Genomic DNA, 26,682 nt, shown 5'->3' with positions numbered 1-26,682 from the left:
CACGATTCCCGAAGATGGCCGACTCCAACAGCGCTGGTAGCCGCCGGCCGGCCTACCCTGCCGGAACGATCGCCAAAGTGGTATGTCTGCTGGTCCCCAGTTGGGGCTGTTTGGGACCAAAATCTAAATTTCTCATCTGTCTGATTTTCTAGTCGACCGATATTCTCAACGAGACTTTCCACAATATCATTCATGACCTGGTTGCCAAAGTCCACCGGGAGGAGAAGGTGGCGCGCATGCGCTCCGCCGCGGTCGTCGCCCGACAAAAGGCCGAGGAAGAGGCGACCGTCCCAGATGAGACGGCCAGCAAGACGGCCGGGGATGCAAAGAAGGAAGTTGTGATTGATCCCCATAAATTGGCTACTGTGCGCCTCGAGACCAACGCGGCTATCTTCGAGCATGGCAAAGTCTATCTGAAGGGCAACCCGCTGCACACGGTCACGGAGATCATCTGTCCCGATTGTCGACTGCCACGCCTACTGTACCCATCCATCGGGGATGGGTCACATCCACCACCAAATCCCAACGGCGAGTATTGTCTGAACGGACCAATGATTACCCTGCCGGGCCATGACGTGCACGGCAAGCTGTTTGCCGTGATGCCGAACCCCAAGAAGAAGAAGACCGAGAAAGACCTCAGCATCCCCGAGATCCCCACCACCAAGTGTCCGATCTGCCCGCGCTACTTTGTGATGAACCGACTGGCCCAGCACCTCGACCGGTGCATGAACATTTCGGGCCGTGGTACTAGCACGCGCAACAAGACCCCGACAGACAGTGGCGCCAGCAGCCCAACCTCTTCCGCACCAAAGAGACCGCACGCAGATGAAGACGATGGCAGTCCCAGCCCGACCAAGAAGAAGAAGCTCGGTGCGCCCAAGAAGGGAGCCACCAGCAAGCCCGGGCCCAGCAAACTTAAGAACTCGTTCACCGTCGAGGATAACGACGACGACGTCAAGAGCGAGAATGCAGACGCCTGAGTGGGCTGAGGCCACTCTTCTGGGCGTCATAGGCGTTTTTTCTTCCTTTCTTTGTTTTTTTTTTTTTTTTTTTTTTTTCTTTCTCTGCCCTTGTTCCGCCGGGTCTGTTTTCTAGTCATGTCATGGCGTCTGGGATTTATGGGGGTCTGCACTTTCTTTTCGATGCTCTCGAACTTGCATAGATGATGATGAATCGGGGTTTTGTAGGATTTGTACATTACTTTCATACCATACAGTTGACACTCCTGTTTAATGTTGATGCAGTCCACCTGAGCCACTTGTAGATATCTCTGTTGATCTCGTCTTTTTTCCCACTCTATACTCTCCCTATTCAACCGACCCACTCGGGATCCCGTCTCTTCACCGGTGCCGAGCCACCACACTGATTGTCTCCGGTGCAGAATGGAACTATATCACTATGGACTCCTGGGTGTATATGCTGGGCAGGATATCCCCGAGTAGATATATTGTTAGGCATGGAGATATTCTAGGACCTATCGGCCCATCTCCCTGCCACCCCCCAGAGGCGCCCGATGTCAGCCCGTGCGCATGCGACGCTGTGCGAAGTAATCCCCGGTTCTAACCAGTGTCGCTCACCGGTCCAGTCGGGGAAAACCTGAGAAATTGCTCCACACCTTCATTACCGTCATTGCGTCAATCCTCAACTTGTCGACTCGTAGAGAGACTGGAATGGAGGGAATGAAGGGGGTTGCGCTGCATTCGGACAGGTCGGGATCATCAGATAAAAAACTGCGTCGTGATTCAATCCCATTCATATTGATTTTGTAGTCTCGAAGATCAGAGAGTAAGAGAAAGGGAGAAAGAGAGAAAGAGAGAGGCACTGGAATAATCCGTAATCCCCCGGTGAAAGTGTTGTCTGGGGACTGTCCATCAAGTGCCAAGGTGCCGGAAACTGACCTCATGGACTCCCCCTCCATCCCGCTTTTCTTTTCCTTTCTTCCTTTCACCAACTTCATTTTTTTTTGTCTTCTACAGCCGGGCTGTATATACCCTGTCCTCCATCTTCAGCCGGCTCTCGGATTCTCTTGAAACGTACCCCCCACCATGTCTGCTCTGATCGATGAGGCAACGCGCATTGCGCGAGAATTCGACTACCCCGCGGACCAGGTGCAGCGCGGGGTCGCCGAGTACATCAAGCAGAGTAACGATGGTTTGGCCCAGGAGGGGACCACGCTGAGCCAGATCCCTACCTTTGTGACTGCGGTGCCCAATGGCTCCGAAAAGGTGAGTTTCTTACCATTTACCTTCCACTCTGTTGCGACCAATTGACCATGGCCGCAGGGCTTGTATCTGGCTGTTGACCTGGGTGGCACCAACTTCCGGGTGTGCTCAGTCCAACTGCACGGCGACACCACATTCTCTCTTACGCAGTCCAAGATCATGATTCCCCGGGAGTTGATGGCTTCCGGCACCTCCAAGGACCTGTTCCTCTTCCTGGCGCGGCAAATCGAGGCATTCCTGCGGATTCACCACAATGAGCACTTCGAGGCTCACCAGCGCCGGCGCCGCGACGGCAACAACGAGGAGGATCTGTTCGACCTGGGCTTCACCTTCAGTTTCCCCGTGCGCCAGTGTGGGATCAACCGCGGCACCCTCATCCGGTGGACCAAGGGCTTCAACATCCCCGACGCTGTCGGCCATGACGTCTGCGCACTGCTCCAGTCAGCTATTAATGAGCTGCACCTGCCTGTGCGCGTGGCTGCACTGGTCAATGACACCGTGGGGACGCTGATGGCGCGCTCGTACACTTCGCCCGGCGAGACGGGCACCTTCCTGGGTGCCATCTTCGGAACCGGCACCAACGGCGCCTACGTGGAGAAGATCGACAGGATCACCAAGCTCCAGAAGATGGAGGATGCGCACTACGACACCTCAACGGGCGAAATGATCATCAACGCCGAGTGGGGTAGCTTCGACAACCATCTGAGTGTGCTGCCCAGCACGGTCTATGACCACGATCTGGACGCTGACAGCAACAACCCTGGTGTGCAAATGTTCGAGAAGCGGGTCTCGGGCATGTTCCTGGGTGAGATCCTGCGTCTCGCGCTGCTGGCCATGCATAACAACCCGGACCTGGGCCTGTTCAAGCCCAGCAAGACCTCAAAGGTCGTCACTCCGGAGAATTCAACACTCTACCGGCAGTGGGGGCTTGATACCAGTCTCTTGAGCCAGGTGGAGGCCGACAACACCGCGGAGATGGAGGATGTCAAGGCAGCCCTCAAGGACCATCTGAAGATTGAGAACCCCAGCAATGACGAGTGCCAGGCCGTCAAGATCCTGGTCCATGCCATTGGCAAGCGTGCCGCCCGTCTCAGTGCTGTCCCGCTGGCCGCCATCCTCATTCACACTCGCAAGCTCGAGACCGATGACATTGTCGACGTCGGGGTGGATGGTAGCCTCGTTGAGTTCTACCCCAACTTTGAGGGGTACATGCTCGAAGCCCTGCACGAAGTGCCACAGGTCGGCGCTGCTGGAGCCAAGAAGGTCCGCGTCGGCATTTCCAAGGATGGTAGCGGGGTTGGTGCCGCCCTCATTGCGCTGGTTGCCAGCAAAGACGAGACACTGCAGAATCCGTCGGAGAAATGAGTGGTGCGAACTTTTACCTCTCTCTGTTCATCCCATTTTGCGCATTACCATCCCAACGCCTTTCCATATCCTCTTGCGTGTTTGTTCATTCCGTTGATGAAGACAGCCCTCCTGGCTGGATTGGATTCGATTGGTTATCTCCGAAGCACGATACCCATCCACGGACATTTGCCCGCTTGATTGGAATTGCGGCTTCACCCCCGAAGTCCCCGCCGACCTTTTTCCCACTGCATGGCCCATTCCCATGGCTAGGGGTTACTGGCCGAGACCAGAATTGAGACCCGGACGACGCGGCAAATTGGTAGGGATTTGACCAGCTGCCGGGATTAGTGGTTCTTCCCACACTACATGTCCGAGTCTGCGCGAGCCCATCTATTGAAATGTACCACTATATGTTTTTGACGTTGATCTTCTGGAGTTGCACAGACATTTAGCTACTTGGAGTCTTCGTGGCATGGTCCGATTGTCGGCACATTGCATTTGACGTGGCTTTTGTAATCGATATCATTTTCCTATTCATGGACGCTTTGCACGTATTTTCAATATTATCACCATAAGTATCATAGTAGTCCCTGTACAATTTCCTACGTTCATTTCTCCGGCTCATAGCCAATAGCCCGCGCCGACTGCACGTAGTCGATCTTGCCAGCTGTCTGCGTCAACAACGTGCCGGGACTACCAGTGACCTTGGGGTCGGGGCCAATGAAGTTCGAAGGGAAGCCGACGTCGAAGGAAGTAGCCGATTCGAGGAAGTCGATCTGCTTCTGGGTAAGGCGGATCGACAGGGCCTTGATGTTATCGTGGAGGTGCTCGATCTTGCGGCCACCCACCAACGGGAAGACATTGGGAGCCTTGCAGAGCACATAAGCGAGGGCAATGGTAGTGATGGACTCGACGCCATGCTCGGCAGCGACGGCAGCCAGAGCCTCCGAGACGCAGCGCTCTTCGTCGGTCTGCTCGGCGCCCATCATGCTGCGCAGCCCTTCGCCACGGCTCTTGCGGTCTTCCAGCTGCTTGGCGGTCTGGAAATGGCCGCTACCCAGGACGTCCCAGGGGGCGAGCGCCATGCCGAAGTGGCGGGCCATGGGCAGGATGTCGCGCTCGAAGTCGCGGCGCATGACATTCCAGCGGCCCTGGTAGATAGAGAAGGGGGTTTTGCCGTGGGCGCGGGCGTAGGTGTTGGCGGCGGCGACGATCCAGGCGGGGGTATCAGAGACGCCGAGATAGAGGACCTTGCCCTGCTCGACGAGCAGGTGCAGGGCATCCATGACCTCCTCGATGGAGGTGGTATGGTCCCACCAGTGCAGGTAGAGGATGTCAACGAAGTCGGTCTGGAGCTTGCGCAGCGAGTCGCGCAGACTCAGCACCATGCTGCGCTTGTGGTTGCCGCAGGCGTTGGGCGCGTTGCCCTTGCCCAGCGCGTGGGATCGATAGTCCGTGGTGAACTTGGTGGCCAGCACCAGCTGCTCGCGGTTCTGGCGGGCGGCCATCCACTCGCCCAGCCAGGTCTCGGACTGCTCGTTCTGGTAGTTGTTGGCCGTGTCGATGAAGTTGCCGCCCGCTGCCACGAATGCATCTAGCAGCTGGAACGACTGACCCTTGTTCATGCTGCCCATGAATTTGTTCCATGCGTCCCCGATCGACATCGCTCCCAGCTGCAGTGGCGAGACCCGGATGCCTGCCGTCGGCGCCAGCACGCGGTACCGGCCCAGCGGGGTGGGTGGTTCGGGCGCAGCCTTGAAGAGTTCTTCCATGATGATTCCTTTAAGAGATATGAGAAGCAACAAGACACAATCTTCGTCTTGAAGGAGATATAGAATCGCTTTCCCAAAAATCGACACAATCCACTTGAAGTGGTGCTCTTTTTTATACTTCGGGCTATCTCCGCCTGTCATCCGGAGTTAACACTTCTCCGGTCATCAAGGTTGTCATCAAGGTTCCGATGACTGTTGGATGATGTCAATCGATTCCATCATGCCTGCAAATCATATTGACTCGGCTATCCCTTGAGACGGGAGGGGACTATAAAGACAGGGGCGCAATGCAAATGGATGACGTTGAGGTCTCCATGGTGTGCCTCGGTAATGATTCGGGATGTCTCTAGGTCTGTGGATATACCCGTAGTTCCTAGGGGGATTCAGTTAGAAGCCTTTCAAAAAAAAAAAAAAGCCATCAAGGTCAAACACAGTTTCCAGAGGGTGAACATTCTAACAAAACACAATAAAAATAAAAATAAAGAAGAAAAAGAAGAAAATAAGAAGAAAATATTAAAATAACTGCCCACCACTCTGATTCGATTGACACAGTGACCTGGCTGCCCTGAATCAAACATTCGGACATCTCAGTCGACTAGTGAGCACAGCCAGCTTGGTCGCCAGCAGGGCATCAACCCCAAGGCTCTTGGGCAGGCTGTAGCAATGAGCAATTTGAGTTTATCGAGCATATGCTCAGCGTGATCCCCTTCGACGCTTCACTTCGAGTCGGTGAATGGCCTCTGCGACCGTCGGTCAACTTACACTTGGGCCTCATGGATAGCCAGGAACAAAGGGGACATAAGGGGGCATAAGGAGGCATAAAAAGCCTCCACTGGACCAAGGAGTCCATTCTTCAGTCCCTCAAGGCTCTTCGTCCTTTCATCCCCTGGGGCCGCCTCCTTTTCTGCAGATGTGGAGAGATGCACGGACTGGAGATCATCCGAGGATCAACAAGTGCCTGTCATGTCCCTTCAGCGGTGAACCTGTCCGATGTGTTTTTAGCGGAGACTAACCTGAGCAAGGGGAGAAACCAGCTATTCCCACTTGGGGTCTGCGGCCCTGGATAGCTCCCTGATCCTTGCGTGGTCTCCTGGGCAATGCATCTGGGCTGCGGCTGAGTGGAGGTTTCATCTGGCTGGTCTGAACGGTGAGATGGTGAGAATCATTGATCGATGCAGGCACTCTGCTACGAGGGCAACATGGCACCAATGACGGTCGGAGGAATCAACGGACCACATGGAAGATTCGGCGAAGGGGAGTTCTGTGCCACCTGGATTGGTTTCTTGTTCGGCAAGGTGGTTCTGGGTCGAGGATGAGACCTGTCCAAAGGGTCAGTTGCGTTGCCAATCGCCTTTTTTAATCCTCTCGTTCCCTCCACCCCTCTCTTTGGTTTTTTTTTTTTTTGTTTGATTTCCTGGTTTCTCTCTCTTGTCGTCCACCATGTCAACCTTCTTCAAAGCCGAGTCGCCAACACAGGCGGATTTGAATGACAAGAACACGGCCTCGGATTCCGACAGCCAGTCCAAAGGCAAAACATCAAAACCTTCCAGCGAGAAAGAGAGTACCCTGGTCGATGAGCCTATCAGAAACTCCACGACCGATGATGCTAGCAGAGACGCGAACCCCAATAACTCCTCTAGGGAAGCCGTTCCCAACGAAAACTCGAATAAAGAGACGCTGCCTAAAGACGAGTCCGACAAACAGTCTGCCAATGAAGATGCAAACAAGGAGGGTACAGACACCGATACTGTTCCCCATGATGACGACGCCGAATACCCATCTTCATGGAGATTGGCCTTCATTACCATTGCGCTATGCCTCTGCGTGTTCTGCGTGGCCCTGGTACGTCTCCTGCTAGCCATAGTGTTCAATGGGGCTATACTGATAGGACCATCTAGGATAATACGATTATTGCGACGGCTATTCCCAAAATCACCGACCAGTTCAACTCCCTCCAGGATGTCGGCTGGTATGGTAGTTCGTACCTGCTGACCACTTGCTCCGTGACTCTGATGTTCGGCAAATTCTACACCTTCTATTCGATCAAGTGGATTTATTTGCTTGCCCTCTCTATCTTCGAAGTCGGCTCCTTGGTCTGTGGCGTGACGCCGACCTCGGTCGGACTGATCTGTGGCCGTGCCATTGCCGGCCTGGGAGCTGCCGGGTTGTTCTCGGGGTCGATTCTCATCATCAGTCAGAGTGTGCCATTGGTTAAGCGACCTATGTACACGGGTCTGGTTGGCTCGATGTTTGGCATTGCCAGTGTTGCCGGTCCTCTGTATGTTCTTTCCCCCTCTGCTCCTCTAACTGGAGTCTAGCAGGATGTGGCATGCTGATCTGCAATAGAATGGGAGGTGCCTTCACTGACCACCTGACCTGGCGCTGGTGCTTCTACATCAACTTGCCCATCGGAGCCGTCACTTTCTTCTTCATCTTATTTTTCTTTAAGGCACCCAAGCCCATCAAGACCAAGACTGGATGGAAGGGCCAGCTGGCCGAGTTTGACCTTCTCGGGTCCCTTTTCTTCTTGCCGGCGATCATCAGTCTGCTGCTGGCACTGCAATGGGGCGGCACCAGATACCCATGGGGAAACGGACGCGTCATTGCGCTCTTCGTGGTGTTTGGCGTGCTGATTCTGGTCTTCATTGGCCTGCAATACTGGGGTCAAGACCGTGCTACGGTGCCGCCGCGTCTGATCAAGAACCGCAACGTGTGGGGTGCTGCCTGGTATGCCCTGGCCATCGGTGCGGCGTTTTTCGTCCTGACCTACTATGTAAGTTCTTGCTTCATTTCAGTCTTCTGACTTGGCTATGTACAGCCACTAACTTCTGCCAGCTCCCCATTTGGTTTCAGGCAATCAAGGGCGCCACGGCTATGAAATCAGGAATCATGAATCTGCCAATGATCATCGCGGTCGTGGTAGTCTCTATCCTAGCAGGTGGTCTTGTTACTGCGTGTGGCTACTATACACCCTTCATGATCGCCTCGTCAGTCATCATGACAATCGGTGCCGGGCTCCTCACTACGCTAAAGACCGACTCGGGCCACCCTGAATGGATCGGGTACCAGGCACTGTTCGGTATCGGACTGGGTCTGGGCATGCAGCAACCGATGATCGTGGCACAGACTGCACTCAAGGTCGAGGATGTGCCCAGCGGCACAGCAATCGTGATGTTCTCGCAGACGCTCGGCGGCGCGGTCTTCGTGTCCGTCGCCCAAAACGTGTTCCAGAACCAACTCGTCCAGAACTTCGCCCGATATGCTCCGGATGCCAATGCCCCCAAGCTCATGTCCGCTGGGGCCACGATGTTGCGGTCCGTTGTGTCTGGGTCGCAGCTGCAGCGAGTGGAATTTGCGTACAATGATGCCATCACGCAGACCTTTTATGTTGCCGTGGCCATGGGCGCCCTGTCGTTAGTTGGGCCCATTTTCATTGAGTGGATCTCGGTCAAGGGCAAGAAGGTCGAGGTGGCGGCAGTTTGAGTGCTGGGTTAGGGGAGACTTCTTCTCTCTTTCGTGCATATTCTTGTTTCTTTTGTCTGCAGGATAATCCAAGGGAGTATGATTTCCCGGGTGGACAGTGTCATACAGTTAATACAGTTAATACCGCTAATGCAAGCCTGATATATCAACACACCTCCTTGTCTTTTATGGCCTCCATATTCTTATGGGGCCGCAAACCAGAACACGCTCAAGAACACGAAAGAAAAGAGTAGTATAGAAAGCATAAAACAGAAACAGACACAAAAGAAAGCCTTATACTACAGCATACAAGCTGAGATATACACCCCAGATCACTCCGCAGGCACTGCCAAAGACAACCCGGCGGTCGACGGGGATGATGGTGTACATCAGCGTCGAGACCAGCGGACGATACTTGAGGCGGGCGACCATAATAGGAGGGAAGTCCTGAGAAAGAGTCAGAAATTGTTGCAAAAGCAGAAACATGTATAGTATGAGTAGATCAAGAGATTTGTATGTAATAGTAAATAGCAAGAAAGCAAAGCAACTCACCTCAAGCACCAACTCCCAAGACCGAAACACAGACTCGCCCTTAAGGAAATTAATCAACACAATAAACAGCACGATATTCACCACCGAACCAACCGACTGGTCCAGCAGGAACTTCATGGCAAAGCTATGCAGCCCAGACTTCTTCGCGCGCGGCGCCCAGTGGACATGCTTCTTCTCGGCGTCCTTGGTTTGAGGCAGGATATCGGCGCGGTCTTTAGAAGAGGCCCAGGACCACGGCCTGCGGAGGGCATTTGAGAACTCGGCGCGCGAGGGAAAGCCCGGGTAGCGCACCTCCAGGGCGCGCTGCCAGTAGAAGTTGATGGGCACGATCAACACGCCATAGGTGATGAATTGGAGGAAGGGGAGGAGATTGAGGGTGAAGGGGGTCTGGTGGATGAGAGTCAGTGGGTGAATTCTTATTCTAATTTGTTTATATCCCTTAGAAATAGGTATATAGGGAAGGTTGAAGGTGGAGGAGTGGTGTTGATGGTGATGGTGCTGCTGCTTACAGTGCTTTTGCGCTGGTCGATCAGCTGCGCCAGGATATTGGCCACGGCATTGAGGATCGTCGACTGCACAAACGTCACGGTCAGGGGGAACGGCATGATGGAGGCACCCGCCGGAGGGCATTTGCGGTTCGATGGATATCCGGGGGATCGCCAAGACGCGCAACCGTGTCCTGAGGGCCGGGCACAGGGGATCCACTTTTCGCTTGATTCCATGTCACCTTGGCCATTCTACGTCTTCGATATAGCGATGAAGCGATGAAGCCATGGTATTATCAAGCTACATAATATTGTGCTGCTATATCCATTCCATTTGCTCAGCTTCAGTCAGCTACATCGCGCACCGAAACACCACATTCGGCCCATCTTTGGCACTGGTAAAGTGATCCACCAGCGCGAGATGGCCGCGCGCATCCTCGCCCTGGCGGTCAGCTAGTGTCATATCAAACAGAAATACCAAGCGGGCCAGCGTCAGCCGCATCTCCATGAACGCCATGCTTTTCCCGACGCAGCCGCGCGGGCCGATGCTGAACGGGCAGAAGGCACGGCGCGCCGTCTCGATGTCCTCTTTGGTGGTCTGCCAGGACGACCCGGCGGCAGCGCAGGTGGCGCCCTCGATCCAGCGCTCGGGGAGGTATGTGTCAGGTTCGCGGTAGTAGCGGTCCTGACGGTGGATCGAGTAGACGGGAGTGCCGCAGTCGGTGCCGGCGGGCAGGAATACGCCATCGACGACTGCGCCACCGGCCATCACCGCACGCGGCGGTGCGCCAGGCACGGCGGGTGCCAAACGCAGCGCCTCGTCCAGACACGCCTTGAGGTACCCGAGCTCGCTGAGCTGGGGGCCGCTGACGATATCCTCAACAGTGGCAAAGGCACCACGCACCTCGGCGCACAGCTTGGCCAGTGTGGCGGGCTGGCGTACGAGGTAGAACAGCGTCGCCACCAGTGTGGTTGAGGTGGTGTCGCTGCCCGCGATCATCAGCACGTTGGCCTCGCCCCAAAGCTCAGGCGTGCTGAGGCCCTTGCCGGTTTCTGGGTCCTTTGCGTTCAGTAGGTAGTAGAAGAAGTCTTTCTTGGCTTCGCGGCCTTGCTGTGCGCGCTCCTTGGCGCGTTCGTTGGCTTCAACACGCGACTTCATGATGAAGTTCCATCGGTCGCGAGTTAGTCGCCGGATGAAGATCTGGTCGAGGTTCCATCGGTCGAGGGGCATCCACAAGCCGCACTGAGAGGGTCAGACATGTACAGGCGGAAACAAAGATATACTACCAAAAGGCTACTCACCACATAATGCCTGTTGGCAGCGCGATCCACCAGTCCGATCATATGGCGCCGGCCCTCGGAGATCAGCATATCAAAGCTCTTCCCGAAGCACAGCTCGCCCATGACATCGTAAGTGAGGTAGCTAAACCAGTCGCCCATATTGCGGACTGTGCCCTTGAAGTCTGGATTGGCGTGTTGCGCACCAGAACCAGCATCCTGGCCAGCCAGTGCCGCGCAGAGCTGCCTTATATGCAGCAGCATGACATCCTCCATACCCTTCAGAGCATGTTCTGAGAACGCCTGGCTCAGGACTCTCCGCTTGCGGCCATGGATGGTCTTATCAATCGCGTTGTGGGTGTTGTACACGCCCTTAATGGCAGGGAAAGCATTGTAGAAATCAGCTTTCTGGAGTCGCTTGCCATGCCCGTAGATATCGTGCAGGCCGCGATCAGAGTTGACAGAGACGAAGTTCGGGGCGACACGCACATGCGTGCCGTATTCGCGGTGCAGGGCGTCGAGCCAGAGATGGCGGTCGCCGTGGAGGCCGTGGTAGAGCTGGACCCAGGGGGTGATGCTAGCCAGGAACGGGCCGGGGATGCGACGGAGAGGGTGGATGAGGCGGTTGTAGAAGATATAGGCGAGGGCCTGGGGGGCTATGTTAGACCAATTTTGAACGGATAGCGAGGAAATCATCTATATAGATCAGGGATATATACATACCATCACAGTCAACACTACACCCACTCCCCCCACCACCCTCTGCACTGAGAGACTCTCCAGCACGGGTTCAACGAGCATCGTGACAGCAGTCATCTATGACAATCGGGGCCTTGGTGAGGCTTATCGTCGCCGGGGCTTATATATCCCACCACCGAAAATACCCGTGCCCAACCGAGGCTCGCAGATCGATGACGAACGGCACCCAGACGCCGTGGAACGCGCCAGTTCGCCAACCGGCGAGCCGCGGATTACATTGTTGCTTCGGTTAAGTGCGGGTTACACTGGATGATTCGGAATCCCGCGCGGGGATTTGTTATGCTTAAATGGGAGTGCATTCCAGGGTTATAGAACTATAGGAGTTGCTGGTCGTAACACTTGAAATATTACAGCTCAAAGATAGAATTTGTATGACATTCCATGAGATATGCAGCAGCAATACTAGAGATCTATTGGATCATTGACATACATGAAATCATCAATCGTAATCCCTCTGGAACGGGAGTTTTATCCCCAATGATGGACTGCCCCTCAGTCATCTCCACCAGCTGCACCAGCCGCTTTTTTTTTTCCAGGGACTTCTGTCCGTTATTCGGCCCCGTTGGTATCCGTTTCCGCTGTGAGGAAGTTCGGGGTTTGTGCATCGGGATCGGCTGAGCTATAGGTGGTTGCGGGGGTATCAAGGTTCATATGGAGCTGGTAATCGGGCGGGATATTCACTGAGATGGCGGCATCGCAGTAATACGCCACAAAGAGAGTCTCCCATCTGATAGCCATGGGATAAGTAATGACGAGCTCAATTAAGCTCCATTTTGTCTTCAGGCGCTGTGCCCCTGCAACCCCCCGTCGAGAATCCACTGCTCATTGTCGTCATTGTCATCCTGAACACGCCGCCACGTCTGTTTCCGCTCAGTCCGCTCCGCTGTCTCGGCGGACTTGCCATCCGGGGCACGCCACATTGGACGCATCAATCCTCCCGCCGCGAGGAGCGGATTCCGACTGAGAGCATGGCCACTTTCTCGGGGCATCTCTGAGTCCGCTGCGTCGGCAGGATCCGGCTCACTTGGTTCTGGAGTCGGGTCCGCCGCCGCAGACTGATATACCCGGCGGACCTTGCCGCCTTTAATGTCTAGACTCATCACCGTCTTTTTCTTTTCCCATTCAGGACGGGCTTTGTCCTCCATCTCGCGCTGGATACGTTGCTGCTTCTTGAGTGCCAGTGCGCGCTGCGCGGGGCTCATCCACAGCGTCGAAGCGACATTTGGCGTTTCAAAGTCAGCCGCCTCGTCAACGACCTTGGTCCGGCGAGCATTTTGTGCCTGGAACTGGAGAAGTCTGTCGCGGTGAGCCTTGGCGGCATCGAGCTTGCTGGGTGACGAGGACCCAGATGCCGAGACTGGTTTGGGGCCACTATCGTGGTGGACACCCTCGTTGTGGGCGCGCATCTTTTCCTGTCCGCGCTCGGCTCGTAGTTCGCGGATCATGCTCTGCACCTCCTCGGCTGAGAGAAGCGGGGTTCCACAGAAAGAGCATGGCTGTAGGCCCTCGAGCGAGCAAATGATCTTACCGCAATTCAGGCAGTTGGGTGCCGGGTCAAAGAGCGGGTGGATTGCCGCGTAGCAAGTACATTTACGTCCCTCAGAACCCATCGTCGGATTGGTCGAAACCTCCAAGGCAGCGATGGCCGCCGTCAGATCGGAGATATTGCTCGTAGTAAGCGACCCGCTACCTTTGGATGGACTAGCGGCTTGCCCGCTCTGACGAGCAGGTTTGCTAGCTTTCGATCGCACATTTGGGAGCATGTCGGAGAGCACGGGCCCCGCGGCCGAGGGCGGAGGTTTGGAGGCTGGCGCCGGCATAGGGGATGAGCCGCGCGAAGAAGACTCATGTCGCGATGGCCCAGTCGCCTGGGAGGGCTTGCTGGTGGTCATATAGTCCTCCTCATGCTCCGCTTTCAGATACGCACCGCCGACATCACCGTAATTGTCCGGTCGGCGCGGCGGGCCCGCACTGTGCAGCGGGGCCTTTTTCTTGCCCTTTCTCCCTCTATCTTTCTCGCCCTGTCCACTTTGGGTGGGCGGCCGGGTATTTCGGCGCGTGTTAAACGAGGCGATGAATTCGAGGGCTGCGGGGGAGTCGCCGAGGAGGTTTTTCAGGTGGTCGGCGCAGGCCTCTTTAGAGAGACTGGCAGCATACTCGATGACTTGAGATAGCGACTCCTCATCTAGCGGGAGGAGCTGCGAGAGACGGGGGACTCCCCATGCGGTGAGGTCGGACATGGTCAATGGATGCAGAGTCGCTGCGGCGTCGGTTGAGTTGCCGGTCAATCCCCTCCCATTATTAAGCGCGGTCTATACCTAGGTACCCTAAGACCGCAAACCTCGGTTTCTATAGAGATCTATATGTTATTTCGAAAGATTTGCTGATTTACTGGATTCGCAGGGCTTGGAAATGCGTACGACGTGAATTATTTATCCGATCCATAGATGGGCAAGGGCTTATCGTTTGATCAACCCATTCATAGACCTCGATATTCACAACCAAAGCAAACGACAGACTGCCAGAAGGCCAGAAGACCAGAGAAGAGACGCAGAAAAAAAAATCGTCCCCTGAAGGATTGAACTATCTTACTGTATCGTACTGCGGGAATATCGACCCCTCCAATCCCCCAACCTCCTGATTCAACTCGATCCATCCACAATGCAACCGTTCAAGATAAACCTTAGCGATGGAGCCACTATCACTGGACTCCTTTCGCTTCCGCCTATAGATGCCCAGGCAAGGTTTGTGCCTCTGGTGGTTTGCCTACATGGTGGCAGCTACGATGCTGAATACTTCGACGCTACTCCCGAGTCCTCCATCGCGCGCGTATCAGATGCGCTACACATCCCGGTGATTGCAATCAATCGGCCTGGATACTGCGAGACGACACCTCTTGCGGCATCTTCAAACCAAGATGAGACGTCTTGACAGCAGCAAGGGAGATATTTGCACGAGATAGTTCTACCGGCGCTGTGGAAAGAATATGGCCAACGCTCCGGTGCCACTGCTGTGGTTCTCCTGGGATAATCCGTCGGCGCCATGATTGCCATCATTATTGCGGGCTTCTACACCGGAACCGAAGGCTACCCTTGCTGGGATGATTACCTCGGGCATCGGCGCCGACGTTGATTCCGCCATCGACCAAGACTTAAAAGCACTGGTCGATACAACAACCGAACAAGTCACTTTCGATCCTGCCTTGAAAGACTCGCTGATGCTCCAGACGCCGGGCAAGGAGCTTTCCGACCCAGAGATTCTCAAATGCTCGACCAGGCTTAACAAGCCGACTCCTACGGCCGAGTTTCTGGATACCAACACGAAATGGCTCCAGTACTGGAACCGGTATTCGCATGCAGTCAAGGTGCCGTTCATGTACGGGATAAGCGAGTTTGATGTGCTCTTATTATCGACCCAAGAGGCACTAGAGAAATATCGTAACGCGTTTCCATGCAGTTCCCGCATCGAGTGTAGCATGGTGCCCGAGGCGCCGCATTATATTGAACTGAGCTATCAAGGTAGAGGGTGGTTGGCGAGATGTTGTGGATTTGCGCTCGAATGCGCGGGTTGATGTGCATTGAATAGGGAATAAGCTGTATTGGTATATTTTTTTTGGTGGATTCAACATTCAACTGTCCGAGTTAGCGAATTGATGACATCGTGGGGCCAAACATGTTGGATTAATTCCCTCCGAGTGTTGGTCCATCTTTGACCTTCTTCCAACCTCCAACTCACCATGGAAACCCTGCCAGACATGCAAGATGTCTTTGGGCAGCTTCCCCGGATGAAAGGATACACCCACCTGGTGCTGTGTTTTGCGCATCCACCGAGTATTTCTCGCGAGACTATAGTTCAAGCGCTGGAAGCAGCCGCTCGTCGATTGACAGCCACGTTCCCCTGGCTCGCTGGGAAGGTCATCAACACCGGTGTAGGTCCCGGCTGCACGGGCGCATTCATCGTGGAGCCATGCTATCAGACTGAGAATATCCTCCGTTTTCAAGATCGAGCCGATGATTGTCCGTCTTATGAGGACATCGTCCGCATGAACGGCGCGAGCGATTTGTTAGATGGATCCCTGCTATCGGCGGAGACCTCTCTCCCCGATAGCTATACGGAAACAGACACAAGCCCAGCACCCGCTCTGACATTGACGGTCAGTTGGATCAGGAATGGGCTTTTACTAAACTGTGCCGCTCAACACAACGTCCTGGACATGGGTGGCATCGATCAGATCTTCGGGTTACTGGCAACGGCACTGCAGGGCCGGGAATTTGGAAAGACGGCCATCGAGATCAACAATTGTGATCGCTTGACGGTATTTCCTCTCCTAGGGCCAGAGGAACCCAAATGCGACCACGGCCAAATGCGAAGACCCTCGAGCTTGAATCCGTCGCTACGGTCCCCTCCTCCACCGGGCCCTCAGCCTGCATTTCATCATTTCCGTTTCAGTGCCGCCCACTTGGCCGATCTCACGAATCTCTCTGCAACGCCTTCCACAGACGATGCCCTGAGTGCGTTTGTCTGGAAGCGGTTGAGTGCAGTTCGTTTCAGTCTAGGCCAGCTCCCCGACGCCGTGGCCGGATTCTCGCGTGCAGTCGACTGCCGACGCACCCTGGGCGTTCCTGCGGAGTATATGGGGGTACTCGTTGTCAAGATATTCTCCACTATGACTTTCAAGGAGCTGGACAACACTCACCTAGCAGCCGTGGCTGCCCACCTGCGCCGGGATGTCCAAAGAATTCGAGACCGTTACTTCCTCCGCAGTCTGGCGACGCTCATCGCCGAAGAGCCGGACAAAAGCACCTTCAATTTTGTACCAGGGTTCCGACCGGACACATGGATCAATGCCTCCTCATGGGCAAGCGTAGGCGCGTACGGATTGGAGTTCGGCGTACTGGGAAAACCGGCAGTAGTACGACGGCCGAGGTCGAAACCTGTCCAGAGCCTGCTGTATTTCTTACCGCGACTCGAGTGCGGCGATATCAATGTGTTATTGTGCTTGAAGGAGACCGAGATACAAGGATTGAGGTCGGATGCCGAATGGGCTCATTACGCGGAGTATATCGGATGAGGGCTGATCTTGGGTCATGGCACATTCATTCATTTTAGCATTACCTAGTTTTGGAGAAGAAAAATAGCAATCACGATATCACGAGCAATGAGAAACATCATTCTGGGGAGCTGCAATCTATTTCCCCGAACCCAACGGCGTCGCATGACTCACTGAATGTCGCGAATCCCCTGGCTTGCCCACATTCGATAGCACTCCCGAATCCAATGGCTTCTTCAAATCCAACGACTTTGTCACGCCCTGAGGATCGATATCACTTGCAAGGTAGCGCGTAAACAACAGCATGGAGTCTTCGTCTTCGACCCGGAAGCGGTCAAGGGGCGACATGTGGATAATCAGCTTCTCCCCGTTGAAATGAGTAAGGAGAATTCTGTCATGCTCTTCGCCCACGAAAGAAATGAGCATGACCTAGATGACGCAGTAGTTAGTAACCAAGATCACCACACAGCAGCCGAGTATATCTCATTGTAGTAGATCTAGACACACAAGAAACTTACAGGAATAATGAGATGCTTCTTGAGCTCCTCCAATTGTAAGCGCTGCAGCCTGATGGCGATCATGGAAAAGAGTTCGCCGCGAAAGACACGAGATGGATCGCCGTCGGTGCCGTGGTACATGCACATTTTGATATGGGGCGTGTCACTGGAAAGAGTCCAAGAGTGTGTCACAGACCACGGGGGAAGCTTGTTGGTAGTTTGCATGGCCTGAAGGAATATCGGTTGAAGATACTCGGTGAAGGGCAGACCACTAAAAAGAAGAAAAAGGGAAAAGGGCTTATAGTTAGCTTGAGGATCCCCCATGAGAGTTGAGTCAAAGATGTTCATGGATGGAACTCACTCGGAGCAGCGCCAGTGAGTGAGGCTCTTCAGAGCGAGGCAGTTTCCCGTGGTCCCTTTTCTTGGGAACATTTGCACTTCCCATGCCAGACGAGTGCAAAGACTCCGGGTCCGTCTCCAGGTCTCATAGCCTCCATGCTCCATCAAAAATGGGTCTCCTTCTCTCATGACAGTTTCAAAGGAATGAAGCATGTCACTCGCCTTTTTATCCTCAAGGTTCTTCTCATGCTGTTGCAACTTGGACAGGGACCAGGGCTTAAAAAATTGAGAAGGGAGCTGAAGATTCTCCTCTTCTGGGTTAAAGGAGCGGAGATCGAGACTTTGCAGGTCCTTAGCGTCCATCGATACTTTGTCGTTCAACATGAGGCTGTTGAAGAGCTTCTGGATGTTTTCTTGAACCTTTCCCTTGTTTTTCTCGCGAAGGTGTCCGATAATGGACAAGTTCTCCATAAGATGACGGATAGTAGACATGATGATGAGAGAGGAGCAAGACTAATAATGGAAAGTGGATGATGAATGATGGTGAAAAGCAAGAAGTCGGCAGTTGCCCAAGTTGACCCAAACCTTGTTTGCCTTATCGTTTTCTCTGCTGTGCATCATGAATCTGTAAGCCGTGAGATATTTTAACCCTTAAAGAGAGAATTTATATTTTTCAAGTTCTGTTGTCTAACCTTTATTTCATTTGAATGGCTTTATATATAGCTTATGAGCTACTTTTCTTATAATTATTTTCTTATAATTGATTTTTCTTTTTTTTTAACTAGTTTTCTTCTCTTTTCTTCTATATTGTGGAGTATTTTTGTAGTATTTTTTTTGGCTAGTGTCTTAGTGTCTTTCTTAGTATCTTTCTTAGTATCTTTCTTAGTATCTTTCTTAGTATTAATTTCTAAGGTGCTATCTAGAGAGGATATTTACCTTATTTAAGTAAACCTCAGATGATTACTTGAGAAACACATTTTTTAAGTGAGAAGGCGAAGAAGAAAAAAAAGAATCTCAAAGATCTCTCACTACCATGTTAGAGATAGCCCTGCACTATCTAAATTCTTCTTACAACTAAGATACCTTCCTAGATATAAGGAGAATTAATCTAGCAAATAGTATAGCAAACATCTAGCTCTATATTTTTCTTTGCCTCTTTCCTAATGTCTTTCTAGTAGTGATTCTAAATATTATTTTAGTATCCAATTTATAATAAGATTCTATTCCCCTATACTCCTATTTTTAGACTAATAGAGACTTAAAAGAAGAATATCCATTCTAGTTTATAAAAATATAGCATATAGCTTTCTCTAGTTATCTTTTAAAGAAATAGGTAATGTGAATTTTGAAAATTATTCTAGAATGCCCCTATCACATCTATAGTTATGATTATTTTGTTTGGTGAAGTAAAGGATAAGGATATATCTTACCTACAGGAGTGTATGATAGATTTAGAGCCTAGTAATTCTATAAAAAGAAATCAATTTTTTTTAAAACAAAAAATAATTATGAACATGAAATTTTAACGCGCGGAGACAAAGGAAGCTGGTTGAACGAGGTAGAAGAAATAGTCAAAGCTTCTAAGGGCCCGGACATTGATGTATTATGACTAAACACACGTGACCGGTAGCCATCGGAAGATCGGACGCCTGGGACTTTGCACTTGCCCTTCCGGAACCGACACTGCAACAATGGGTGCTGGCAGCTCTAAGCCCGAGGCTGCGGCCGGCTCGAATCATGTCTTCTCAAGGTAATTGCCCCTCAACCTTCGCTTTCTGTACCACGGCCAGACCGTGCCAGCGACAATCAGACAATCCTCTCGATCAGGCCCATTGGCACAGACGAATCCATTGAACGTGGGGAATTGATGGTTTCGGCATCAGCCACGGGATGATCCGGCCCTGGGACAAGCTCTGTTCATGTTGCAAATGCTAACCCACCGCTGCTACAGTAACTCTCCCATCCAATTCTCCTCCAACCTAGTCGAGGCGCTACAGTCGAGCTCCGAGGTATGCAGCACTACCCAAGCAGAAATCCCATGCGAAGACGAAGAAACAGAAGGAAACAAAAGCTTACACCAGCCCTCTTAACAGACCGACTCGTCCCGCGCCAAGGCCCTGGAACTCGAAATCCAAGCCCGCGTCGCCCAGGAGCTGCAGCGGCTCCGCGAGCGCGAGCAGCAGACCCTGTCAGAGATCGAGAAGCGGCTCTCTGAGTCTAAAGACACAGGCGCGGCACCCATCACAGCCGCAACGGCACCAGTCGCCCCCTCGGCTACGGGCTACCCGGCCGGATCCTTGAACCTGGACGCGCCGCGGATCCCGTTCGCGGGCCGCGAGTACGAGTCCGCACCGACGTACACGGTGCCTGCCCCGGAGTCGACGCCACAGCAGCCAGTCGTCAACCGCAATGTCTCGCGCGACTCGGTGGCTGCCGAGATCGAGCAGCTGCGGGCCAAGCTTGATGGGCGGAGGAAGCTGGCGGATCTGGATGAAGGGGTCCAGCGGGCTCAGTCTGATATGGTGGGGTGCTTGCGGTTGAATGACCGTCGGCCATTGGACTGCTACAAGGAGGTGGATGCTTTCAAGCGTGAGGTCGCTCGCATGGAAGCTGCCTTTGTCGATCGCATTGTCGGTTAGAAAGAAAAGTGTCGGCTTGCAGATGATACCGCCTGATATGAAAGTCTTTTTGTTTCTGCTGGACACGTTGCGGCGGCGCTGTATGTATAGACTATGTTAAGTTTCTTTTTCTTGTTCTTTTCATGATCCATACTATGGATTGCCGTATATCTTTAAGGAGGTGGGGAGAAACGCATGTCAAGACTGCAGCTGGGTATCTCATATCAAATCAAGCCTCAAACAACCTCCCAAACCCCCAATCGTCCCACTCTATCCCCGGCCGTTCGCACAATGCACATCCTCCTTTCCGACGGTTTGACATTCGGCGTCAACACTTTCGACAGTAAAATCGACCCAATACCTGTGCCCTTGCCCTCGGAAAGATTGTAGTTTCCGGTGGTAACAAAGCCGATCAGGTCGTCCTCTGTGGGAACATCCAGGTGTTCAGACCCAGAGTCCCCGGCAGAAGATGAGATGAGTGACTCTGCCAGCTGACGTCGTGCTTTCTCATCAGAGAGCGTGGACAACGCAGGACTAAGTGCAGAGCTAATGGGATTTCGAGAAATAGCCTTGGTCGAGGTCGAGGCGAGCTCCACCCATTTCTTGCGGAGAGATGGGTGACTAGGCAGACGGTAAATTCGGGCACGGGGGGTAGGGGTGCCACGACTAGACAGCGTGATATTGACGGTAATGAGAGCGGAAGGGTCACCAGGTGATTGCTTGAGGTTGCTGAGGATGCGGTTGGTATCCGTTTGGGAGAAGCGGATATTGTGAATGCCGAGTGGTGGAATATCCTCAGTTTTCTCTGTGTCAGGCTTGCCAGCATTTGGTTTCGCGTCTGATGCAGCAGTGCCACCGGTGTCTTTGGCATTGTCCCCTGCACTGACGTCCTTGCTATTCTTGCTGGAGCCGGTTTGCGGCGGTCCTTGAACGAGTCTCTCCCAGTCGCAAGCCCAGCCGTATCCAATTTCGCCCTTTGGGTGGCCATCTCCCAGAATGAGATTGTCATATTCGACTCGGCGCCCCTTGGGTCGTCGCTCCCACCCGCGTCGAGCCTGCTGAGCCTCGCGCTGACCCCACTCCCAACCGGCTCGCGTTCCCGGGAAATCACCAGGAAACCAAGCCTCGCTAGCCTCAAAGGAAAGCTGCTGCTGCTCCTTCAGGCCACCGAAGCGTGGGTTCCCACCACTCGAGAGTGGATAGTACATGAGCGAGTACCAGACGGCAGATACACACTTCCATGGTAGAAGCACAGTCCAGGATCCCGGAGCACTGCGGCTTTTAGAGCGATTCTGAGGTCTATTTGCGAGGATCAGTACTGGGATTTTTGGGTCGGATGGCTGTGAGGGTGGATATATGCCAGGGCCGGACAGCGTGCGGCGCCGGTTGATGGCTTTTTGACTCGGGAGCTGACGAGCAGCCGCCAGTCGACTTGGCCGATCGAACAGCGAGGATGGGCCCTGTGTATGATCTGGATGCCAGGTCGAGAGTAAGATGGCGAGGTCGTTCATGTGGGAGTCATGATCTGGTACACGGAGGGTACGTGACGGGAAGTGTAGTCGAGGGTCGGAGATGAGGAAAGACAAGAGTGCATTCTGCGGCAATGACGACGGATTAGATACTCCGAGGAGAGAAGTCCAGGTGGCTTCGGGGCTCTCTGCGGGGGGAGCAGGACTCCCAAAAATTGGCTGCAAAGCCGCTAGCAGCGCCTCCGTCGACCCTGGACCGGTGATATCAATACTGCCAATCTCGAACCGCAAATCTTCCACCATGACGGGAGGATTTTGGCGCTTTGATACTGCGAGAACATCTGTCCATAGTTGCAAGAACGCCGATGGATGCACCCTGATCCAGAGCTTGCGCCGGGGCTTCTTGGACGTCTTGGGGTGAGTAGCATCGGCGTCGGTCATTTCAACGTCTTCGGATTTATGTCGTGCACACCAAACTAGGGTTCCGGGAGCGATTGGCTTCGTGCGGTGGTCTTTTTCGGACACCCACACGCGCAATGACCGGGTTCCTGCTCTCCATTTCTTCCCCTTCACACCCCACGCTTCCTCCCCATCCACGCCCACCAACCTTAACACTGCTTCGATGGATTCTTCGGTGCCTTCCAATTGCATAGTCGACATGTAGCTCATATCCCATGCTACCGCGCCCCTTGAACCCCGCGCGCGATGTGTAGGTCGATAACTTTTCTCCGTGGGCGACAAAGGAATCGCAAACCGCCAGATTGGGTCCTTCGTCGTGGCCATGTGGGCCCGCTTTGCATGAAACATATGGGTTGGGAGCCAGATCTTGCACCGCTGACGCTTGCGATATTTGGCTTCCGCCGGCGGCGGCTTAGAGAGCTTGTTCTTCTTGATCTTGGGGACACGCGGGGCAATATTAAAGGCATGGCTGCCCTCTTCTTTCAGTGCCGTTTTATTTTCCTGGTCCCTTTTCGCCTTGGCAGCCGCACGCCGCGCCTTGGTCCTGGAATTGAGTTTCTGCAGGCGTCGCGCAGATTCGAGCCGGATGCGCATAAGTTGGGTCGGTTTGCGTCGGCGGGCCGTGACGGTGGGAGTGTTATCCTCGAGCATCTATCGGAGCGAAGAGAATTGAGATCAGCAATTGGCATATAATATTGAGGGGGAAAGGCGCATACTTCTCGCTTGGCCCGCACCCTCAACCGCCTCGGAACCCGCTTCACATTATGGCTCGCGGTCCTCCGCCGCAGCGAGCGGGGTACTTTTTGGAATGCCCGTGTGGTCAACGCATTCTTCGACCGCTGCATCCCCTCCTCCAAGGCCTGGATCTCGAATGCCCGAGCTGCGGTGTACGCGGCGACATCAAGCTCGCCCGTCGCGGAGAGGGCGGCATCGGTCGATTGCACAGCCAAGGTGCGCGCGTCGAAGGTTTTGGCGCGCTTGCGAGCAGCTGCGGTTGAGCCATGGGGTCCTGAGGGCCCGAAAGCCTTTCGCTTGGACGGAGGGTGGGAGGCCATGGTAGTCGAGTGTGGTGTGGTGCACCGAGGACGATCAAAAAAGTTGCGGCCTTGGCGCGTATGACGGAGCCTGCTGTTTGGCATCTGCGCTTGTCTGCTCAATCTACCACATTGCAATTGCACGATGATATAAAGAAACACTTTGCTTTATTGTTCCTTTTCATATTGATTGAACTGATCCCGTATGCTATTCGACCATCCTCTTATTATCCTGGCTTCAGGTGGTATGCTTTCAGGCACCATTTCTTCCCCTTGAGCAATGGTCACAATGAACCATCCTTTGACAATTACCATGATAATGAGCCCTCAGGGCTATTGAAAAATATCTAGGTGTATCTGAGATATCATCAAGGGTCTGGGACAATTATAAGCGAGTATGACTCGGCATTGGATTTCCAAGCAATCTATAATCAGCAGCGACCATCACCTCGTCACAAACGCGATTATTGGAGCTCACCCTCGTTTTTAGAAATCAGGAATCAATGGCATTCTGCATGCTTATGGTACCCTTACGAACAGAAATCGCTTCAATCATGGTCAATTGGATCCCAGCACCGGGCAATTTACGCACCCAAGTTGACATAAACCGCGCGATTGCGCAAAGCAACTCGGACAAGAAACATTCAACCAAATCTTAAATATCCAAACAATTAAAACCCAACTCCGCCATTTTCAACCACAATGTCTTCCACACGATCGGTCCTGATCACCGGCTGCTCGGATGGCGGCCTGGGCGCCGCGCTCCACGAAGCTGGGCTTCATGTCTATGCGACGGCTCGCAACCCGTCCAAGATGACAGGTCTGGCTGCGCGCGGTATTAAAACCCTGGCACTCGATGTGCTGGATGAGACCTCTATCGCCGATTGTGTCAGCAAACTACCCAGCCTTGATATCCTCATAAACAATGCCGGCGGCGGACACAGCATGCCGGTTACCGATCTGTCTATCCCGGAAGCCAAGAAGACCTTCGACTTGAACGTCTGGTCATACATCGCAGTCACACAAGCCTTCCTCCCACTGCTCTTGAAATCGCCCAAAGCCATGGTTGTCAACCAAACTTCCATCGCTTCCCTGGCTGCCATCCCCTTCCAGTCCGTGTACAACGCCTCGAAGGCCGCCATGGCCATGATCTCGGACTCGCTGCGCCTGGAGCTCCAGCCTTTTGGGATCCACGTCGTCGATCTCCGAACGGGTGTCGTGAGATCGAACTTGGTCTCCAATATTGCGTCGGCGCAACCCGTTCTGCCCAAGGGCTCTATTTACGAGCCTGCTCGGGAAGAGGTCGAGAAGGCCCTGCGGCAGGAGGAGTTCGCTGACGCGGGCTGGCCGGCGTCACAATGGGCGGAGCAAGTCACCAGGGATCTCCTCAAGACCAATCCGCCGCTGTTGGTCTGGAAGGGGGAATCGGTGTGCTTAATGCGACTTGCGTCTCTTTTGCCGGCTGGGGCTCTGGATGGAACGGTGATGAAAGTGACGAATCTGGATGCCGTGAGCCAGAAAGTGAAGGCTAAGAATGCTTGAACGATTGAGGATTGCTTGGGCCAGAGATTACTGTACAGTCTTAACAGTAATTGTAGATGTCCGTATCGTCGTGTTGAGAATATTTACACCGAGTTGATGTCTGTCATATGTCATCTATTTTGCTCTAGTAAAACCACCGGAAGTCACTGCTCGCGGGCCCATCCTGGAGGTTCTCCGTAGGAATATCCTTAGCTTTGACGCAAACACCCTGCGCCCGGTCTCGCTTTTTGTTATCCATCATCATCCACAGTCCCAGAGCCAGCGTCAGAATAAGTCCCGTGCCACCAAAGGCCGCGGTAGTAATCAAAGCCGGGAAATAATTCGGCGCATCCTGCTTGCGAAAGATATTGGAGCTCACAACTCCCATGAGGTTGGCCACTGGGACCGCAATGCTTGTCAACACCAGACGTCGTCCTTCCTTGGCGGTGTTGTTATTATACCACGTATCGAGGAGAACGGAGGGTGCAGATGTGCCCCTGAGATCGATGTCAGCACGCCAATTCCACAATAAATATGCACAGGCGTGCAATCACGCTTACCAGGTCATGAGAAAAGAAGCAAAGTAGGCGACGCCCAGATCCTGCTGAACATCGATAGCCGCATAGATCACGAATCCAATAAACGTGAACAGGAACCCGAGCACAATAAACGGGAACCGCCATCGCGTCCAGTCACTGCCAAAAGCCAGGATGAGCAAGACCACGGCACCAGACACGTTAGGCGCAACGGTGAACAAGTTGGTCTTGACGGTGTTGTATCCAAGACGCTCAATGATCACAGGAAGAAACAGCTGGACAGACTGCAGAGGCACACCGAGGCAGATTTGAATAGCCAGAATCGCCCAGCTGGTCCAGTGCTGGAACACGCGGAATGCGTCGCGAATGTTGAGTTTCTCGTTCACCACCGACGAACTATCCAGCTGCAGTCGGAGATAAGCCAGCTCTTTCTCTTCGGGGGTCAGGAACCGTGCTTCTGATGCCGACCGCGGTAGATACCACAAGGCGAACAAGGCAAAGATGACAGTACCGCCTCCCTCGATCAGGAACAAGTACCGCCACGGCGCCAAGGGGCCGCTGTGGATGCGGAAGACTCCAAAGGCCAAGAGACCGGAGAATGCAGAGGCGATGCTTTGCGCGGCATAGAAGATAGCGAGACGGCGGGCTAATTCGCCTCGGCGGTAGAAACTGTCTCGAAAATGAGTTCTTGCCCGACCAAATGAGCACAGTATTTCCTGGACAGAACTCACGTTGTCTGGTAGTAAATCACCAACGGGAAGAATGCGCTTTCGGCCATCCCCAGGAACCAGCGAATGGCAAATAACCCACTGAAATTGAACACAGCGACGACCAGAATAGTGCAAGTTCCAAACGTGAGCATCATTGAGGGCAGCACAATGTTCGGACCATATTTCTTGCCGAGGAGACCGAGGAACGGCGCGGTGAGGACATAGGGCACGAAGAAAATGCTGAGGATGAGATTGTACTGATTGCCGTGCAAGTGGAGGGTATCTACAATCACAATGTCAGAAATTTGGTTTCAAAAGACAACAAGATAGGAGCAAACATACCTTCGAGCCCTGCAGTCTTCGCATTCCCCAGATTCGACTTATCGAGGCTGTTGAAGAGGTACATGACTGCTAGGACAGGGAGCAGTCGGAGATCGAATTTCCAAACCAGCGAGCGCTCGGCCTGAGGGTCGATAGCCACACTGGCGACAATTGCGGAGGCATCTTGCTTCAAAGGTGTGTCGCGCCCGGACATAGCTGTGGTGAATGAATTGGCTCATCTTGAACAGGGA

The 26,682-nt window shown here is 53.5% G+C and overlaps 17 protein-coding genes across 17 annotated transcripts; 8 read left to right on the top strand and 9 right to left on the bottom strand.

The window, feature by feature from the left end:
* Nucleotides 1-14: 14 nt before the first annotated feature.
* NUU61_007478 (uncharacterized protein) lies at nucleotides 15-980 on the top strand (the record flags this gene model as incomplete). The annotated part of the gene is made up of 2 exons (XM_056658003.1): nucleotides 15-80; nucleotides 153-980. 2 exons carry the CDS (start codon nucleotides 15-17, stop codon nucleotides 978-980), a joined length of 894 nt encoding a protein of 297 aa, XP_056510803.1.
* A 1,065-nt stretch (nucleotides 981-2,045) lies between these two features.
* Nucleotides 2,046-3,587, top strand: glkA (glucokinase glkA; the record flags this gene model as incomplete). The annotated part of the gene is made up of 2 exons (XM_056658002.1): nucleotides 2,046-2,225; nucleotides 2,283-3,587. The coding sequence occupies 2 exons, from the start codon at nucleotides 2,046-2,048 to the stop codon at nucleotides 3,585-3,587; spliced, it is 1,485 nt and encodes a 494-aa protein (XP_056510802.1).
* Nucleotides 3,588-4,177: 590 nt separating this feature from the next.
* Nucleotides 4,178-5,341, bottom strand: NUU61_007476 (putative aryl-alcohol dehydrogenase Aad14; the record flags this gene model as incomplete). The annotated part of the gene is made up of 1 exon (XM_056658001.1): nucleotides 4,178-5,341. The coding sequence occupies one exon, from the start codon at nucleotides 5,339-5,341 to the stop codon at nucleotides 4,178-4,180; it is 1,164 nt and encodes a 387-aa protein (XP_056510801.1).
* Nucleotides 5,342-6,781: 1,440 nt separating this feature from the next.
* On the top strand, nucleotides 6,782-8,824 carry NUU61_007475 (MDR family MFS transporter; the record flags this gene model as incomplete). The annotated part of the gene is made up of 4 exons (XM_056658000.1): nucleotides 6,782-7,183; nucleotides 7,240-7,619; nucleotides 7,688-8,114; nucleotides 8,177-8,824. The coding sequence occupies 4 exons, from the start codon at nucleotides 6,782-6,784 to the stop codon at nucleotides 8,822-8,824; spliced, it is 1,857 nt and encodes a 618-aa protein (XP_056510800.1).
* A 273-nt stretch (nucleotides 8,825-9,097) lies between these two features.
* On the bottom strand, nucleotides 9,098-9,960 carry NUU61_007474 (Mpv17/PMP22 family protein; the record flags this gene model as incomplete). Its single annotated transcript, XM_056657999.1, has 3 exons — nucleotides 9,098-9,250; nucleotides 9,356-9,742; nucleotides 9,865-9,960. 3 exons carry the CDS (start codon nucleotides 9,958-9,960, stop codon nucleotides 9,098-9,100), a joined length of 636 nt encoding a protein of 211 aa, XP_056510799.1.
* A 232-nt stretch (nucleotides 9,961-10,192) lies between these two features.
* On the bottom strand, nucleotides 10,193-11,919 carry NUU61_007473 (cytochrome P450; the record flags this gene model as incomplete). The annotated part of the gene is made up of 3 exons (XM_056657998.1): nucleotides 10,193-11,083; nucleotides 11,143-11,766; nucleotides 11,842-11,919. 3 exons carry the CDS (start codon nucleotides 11,917-11,919, stop codon nucleotides 10,193-10,195), a joined length of 1,593 nt encoding a protein of 530 aa, XP_056510798.1.
* Nucleotides 11,920-12,426: 507 nt separating this feature from the next.
* Nucleotides 12,427-12,615, bottom strand: NUU61_007472 (uncharacterized protein; the record flags this gene model as incomplete). The annotated part of the gene is made up of 1 exon (XM_056657997.1): nucleotides 12,427-12,615. One exon carries the CDS (start codon nucleotides 12,613-12,615, stop codon nucleotides 12,427-12,429), a length of 189 nt encoding a protein of 62 aa, XP_056510797.1.
* A 41-nt stretch (nucleotides 12,616-12,656) lies between these two features.
* On the bottom strand, nucleotides 12,657-14,117 carry NUU61_007471 (C2HC5-type zinc finger protein; the record flags this gene model as incomplete). The annotated part of the gene is made up of 1 exon (XM_056657996.1): nucleotides 12,657-14,117. The coding sequence occupies one exon, from the start codon at nucleotides 14,115-14,117 to the stop codon at nucleotides 12,657-12,659; it is 1,461 nt and encodes a 486-aa protein (XP_056510796.1).
* A 421-nt stretch (nucleotides 14,118-14,538) lies between these two features.
* Nucleotides 14,539-14,808, top strand: NUU61_007470 (uncharacterized protein; the record flags this gene model as incomplete). Its single annotated transcript, XM_056657995.1, has 1 exon — nucleotides 14,539-14,808. The coding sequence occupies one exon, from the start codon at nucleotides 14,539-14,541 to the stop codon at nucleotides 14,806-14,808; it is 270 nt and encodes an 89-aa protein (XP_056510795.1).
* Nucleotides 14,809-14,977: 169 nt separating this feature from the next.
* Nucleotides 14,978-15,448, top strand: NUU61_007469 (uncharacterized protein; the record flags this gene model as incomplete). Its single annotated transcript, XM_056657994.1, has 1 exon — nucleotides 14,978-15,448. The coding sequence occupies one exon, from the start codon at nucleotides 14,978-14,980 to the stop codon at nucleotides 15,446-15,448; it is 471 nt and encodes a 156-aa protein (XP_056510794.1).
* Nucleotides 15,449-15,613: 165 nt separating this feature from the next.
* NUU61_007468 (uncharacterized protein) lies at nucleotides 15,614-16,948 on the top strand (the record flags this gene model as incomplete). The annotated part of the gene is made up of 1 exon (XM_056657993.1): nucleotides 15,614-16,948. The coding sequence occupies one exon, from the start codon at nucleotides 15,614-15,616 to the stop codon at nucleotides 16,946-16,948; it is 1,335 nt and encodes a 444-aa protein (XP_056510793.1).
* A 117-nt stretch (nucleotides 16,949-17,065) lies between these two features.
* On the bottom strand, nucleotides 17,066-17,649 carry NUU61_007467 (uncharacterized protein; the record flags this gene model as incomplete). Its single annotated transcript, XM_056657992.1, has 2 exons — nucleotides 17,066-17,356; nucleotides 17,446-17,649. The coding sequence occupies 2 exons, from the start codon at nucleotides 17,647-17,649 to the stop codon at nucleotides 17,066-17,068; spliced, it is 495 nt and encodes a 164-aa protein (XP_056510792.1).
* A 132-nt stretch (nucleotides 17,650-17,781) lies between these two features.
* On the bottom strand, nucleotides 17,782-18,255 carry NUU61_007466 (uncharacterized protein; the record flags this gene model as incomplete). Its single annotated transcript, XM_056657991.1, has 1 exon — nucleotides 17,782-18,255. The coding sequence occupies one exon, from the start codon at nucleotides 18,253-18,255 to the stop codon at nucleotides 17,782-17,784; it is 474 nt and encodes a 157-aa protein (XP_056510791.1).
* A 1,199-nt stretch (nucleotides 18,256-19,454) lies between these two features.
* On the top strand, nucleotides 19,455-20,402 carry NUU61_007465 (Mic19 family protein; the record flags this gene model as incomplete). The annotated part of the gene is made up of 3 exons (XM_056657990.1): nucleotides 19,455-19,513; nucleotides 19,715-19,772; nucleotides 19,857-20,402. 3 exons carry the CDS (start codon nucleotides 19,455-19,457, stop codon nucleotides 20,400-20,402), a joined length of 663 nt encoding a protein of 220 aa, XP_056510790.1.
* Nucleotides 20,403-20,617: 215 nt separating this feature from the next.
* NUU61_007464 (ribonuclease P/MRP protein subunit POP1) lies at nucleotides 20,618-23,448 on the bottom strand (the record flags this gene model as incomplete). Its single annotated transcript, XM_056657989.1, has 2 exons — nucleotides 20,618-22,960; nucleotides 23,026-23,448. 2 exons carry the CDS (start codon nucleotides 23,446-23,448, stop codon nucleotides 20,618-20,620), a joined length of 2,766 nt encoding a protein of 921 aa, XP_056510789.1.
* A 597-nt stretch (nucleotides 23,449-24,045) lies between these two features.
* NUU61_007463 (NADPH-dependent 1-acyldihydroxyacetone phosphate reductase) lies at nucleotides 24,046-24,885 on the top strand (the record flags this gene model as incomplete). The annotated part of the gene is made up of 1 exon (XM_056657988.1): nucleotides 24,046-24,885. One exon carries the CDS (start codon nucleotides 24,046-24,048, stop codon nucleotides 24,883-24,885), a length of 840 nt encoding a protein of 279 aa, XP_056510788.1.
* Nucleotides 24,886-25,009: 124 nt separating this feature from the next.
* NUU61_007462 (putative MFS transporter) lies at nucleotides 25,010-26,645 on the bottom strand (the record flags this gene model as incomplete). The annotated part of the gene is made up of 4 exons (XM_056657987.1): nucleotides 25,010-25,361; nucleotides 25,425-26,069; nucleotides 26,132-26,393; nucleotides 26,453-26,645. The coding sequence occupies 4 exons, from the start codon at nucleotides 26,643-26,645 to the stop codon at nucleotides 25,010-25,012; spliced, it is 1,452 nt and encodes a 483-aa protein (XP_056510787.1).
* Between the last annotated feature and the right edge of the window lie 37 nt (nucleotides 26,646-26,682).

Source organism: Penicillium alfredii (assembly GCF_028826965.1).
Source record: "Penicillium alfredii strain IBT 34128 chromosome Unknown utg000009l_segment0_segment0, whole genome shotgun sequence".
NCBI lineage: Eukaryota > Fungi > Ascomycota > Eurotiomycetes > Eurotiales > Aspergillaceae > Penicillium > Penicillium alfredii.
The sequence above is the reverse complement of the archived record's forward strand: the minus strand, read 5'-3'. Positions and strand labels throughout refer to the sequence as shown.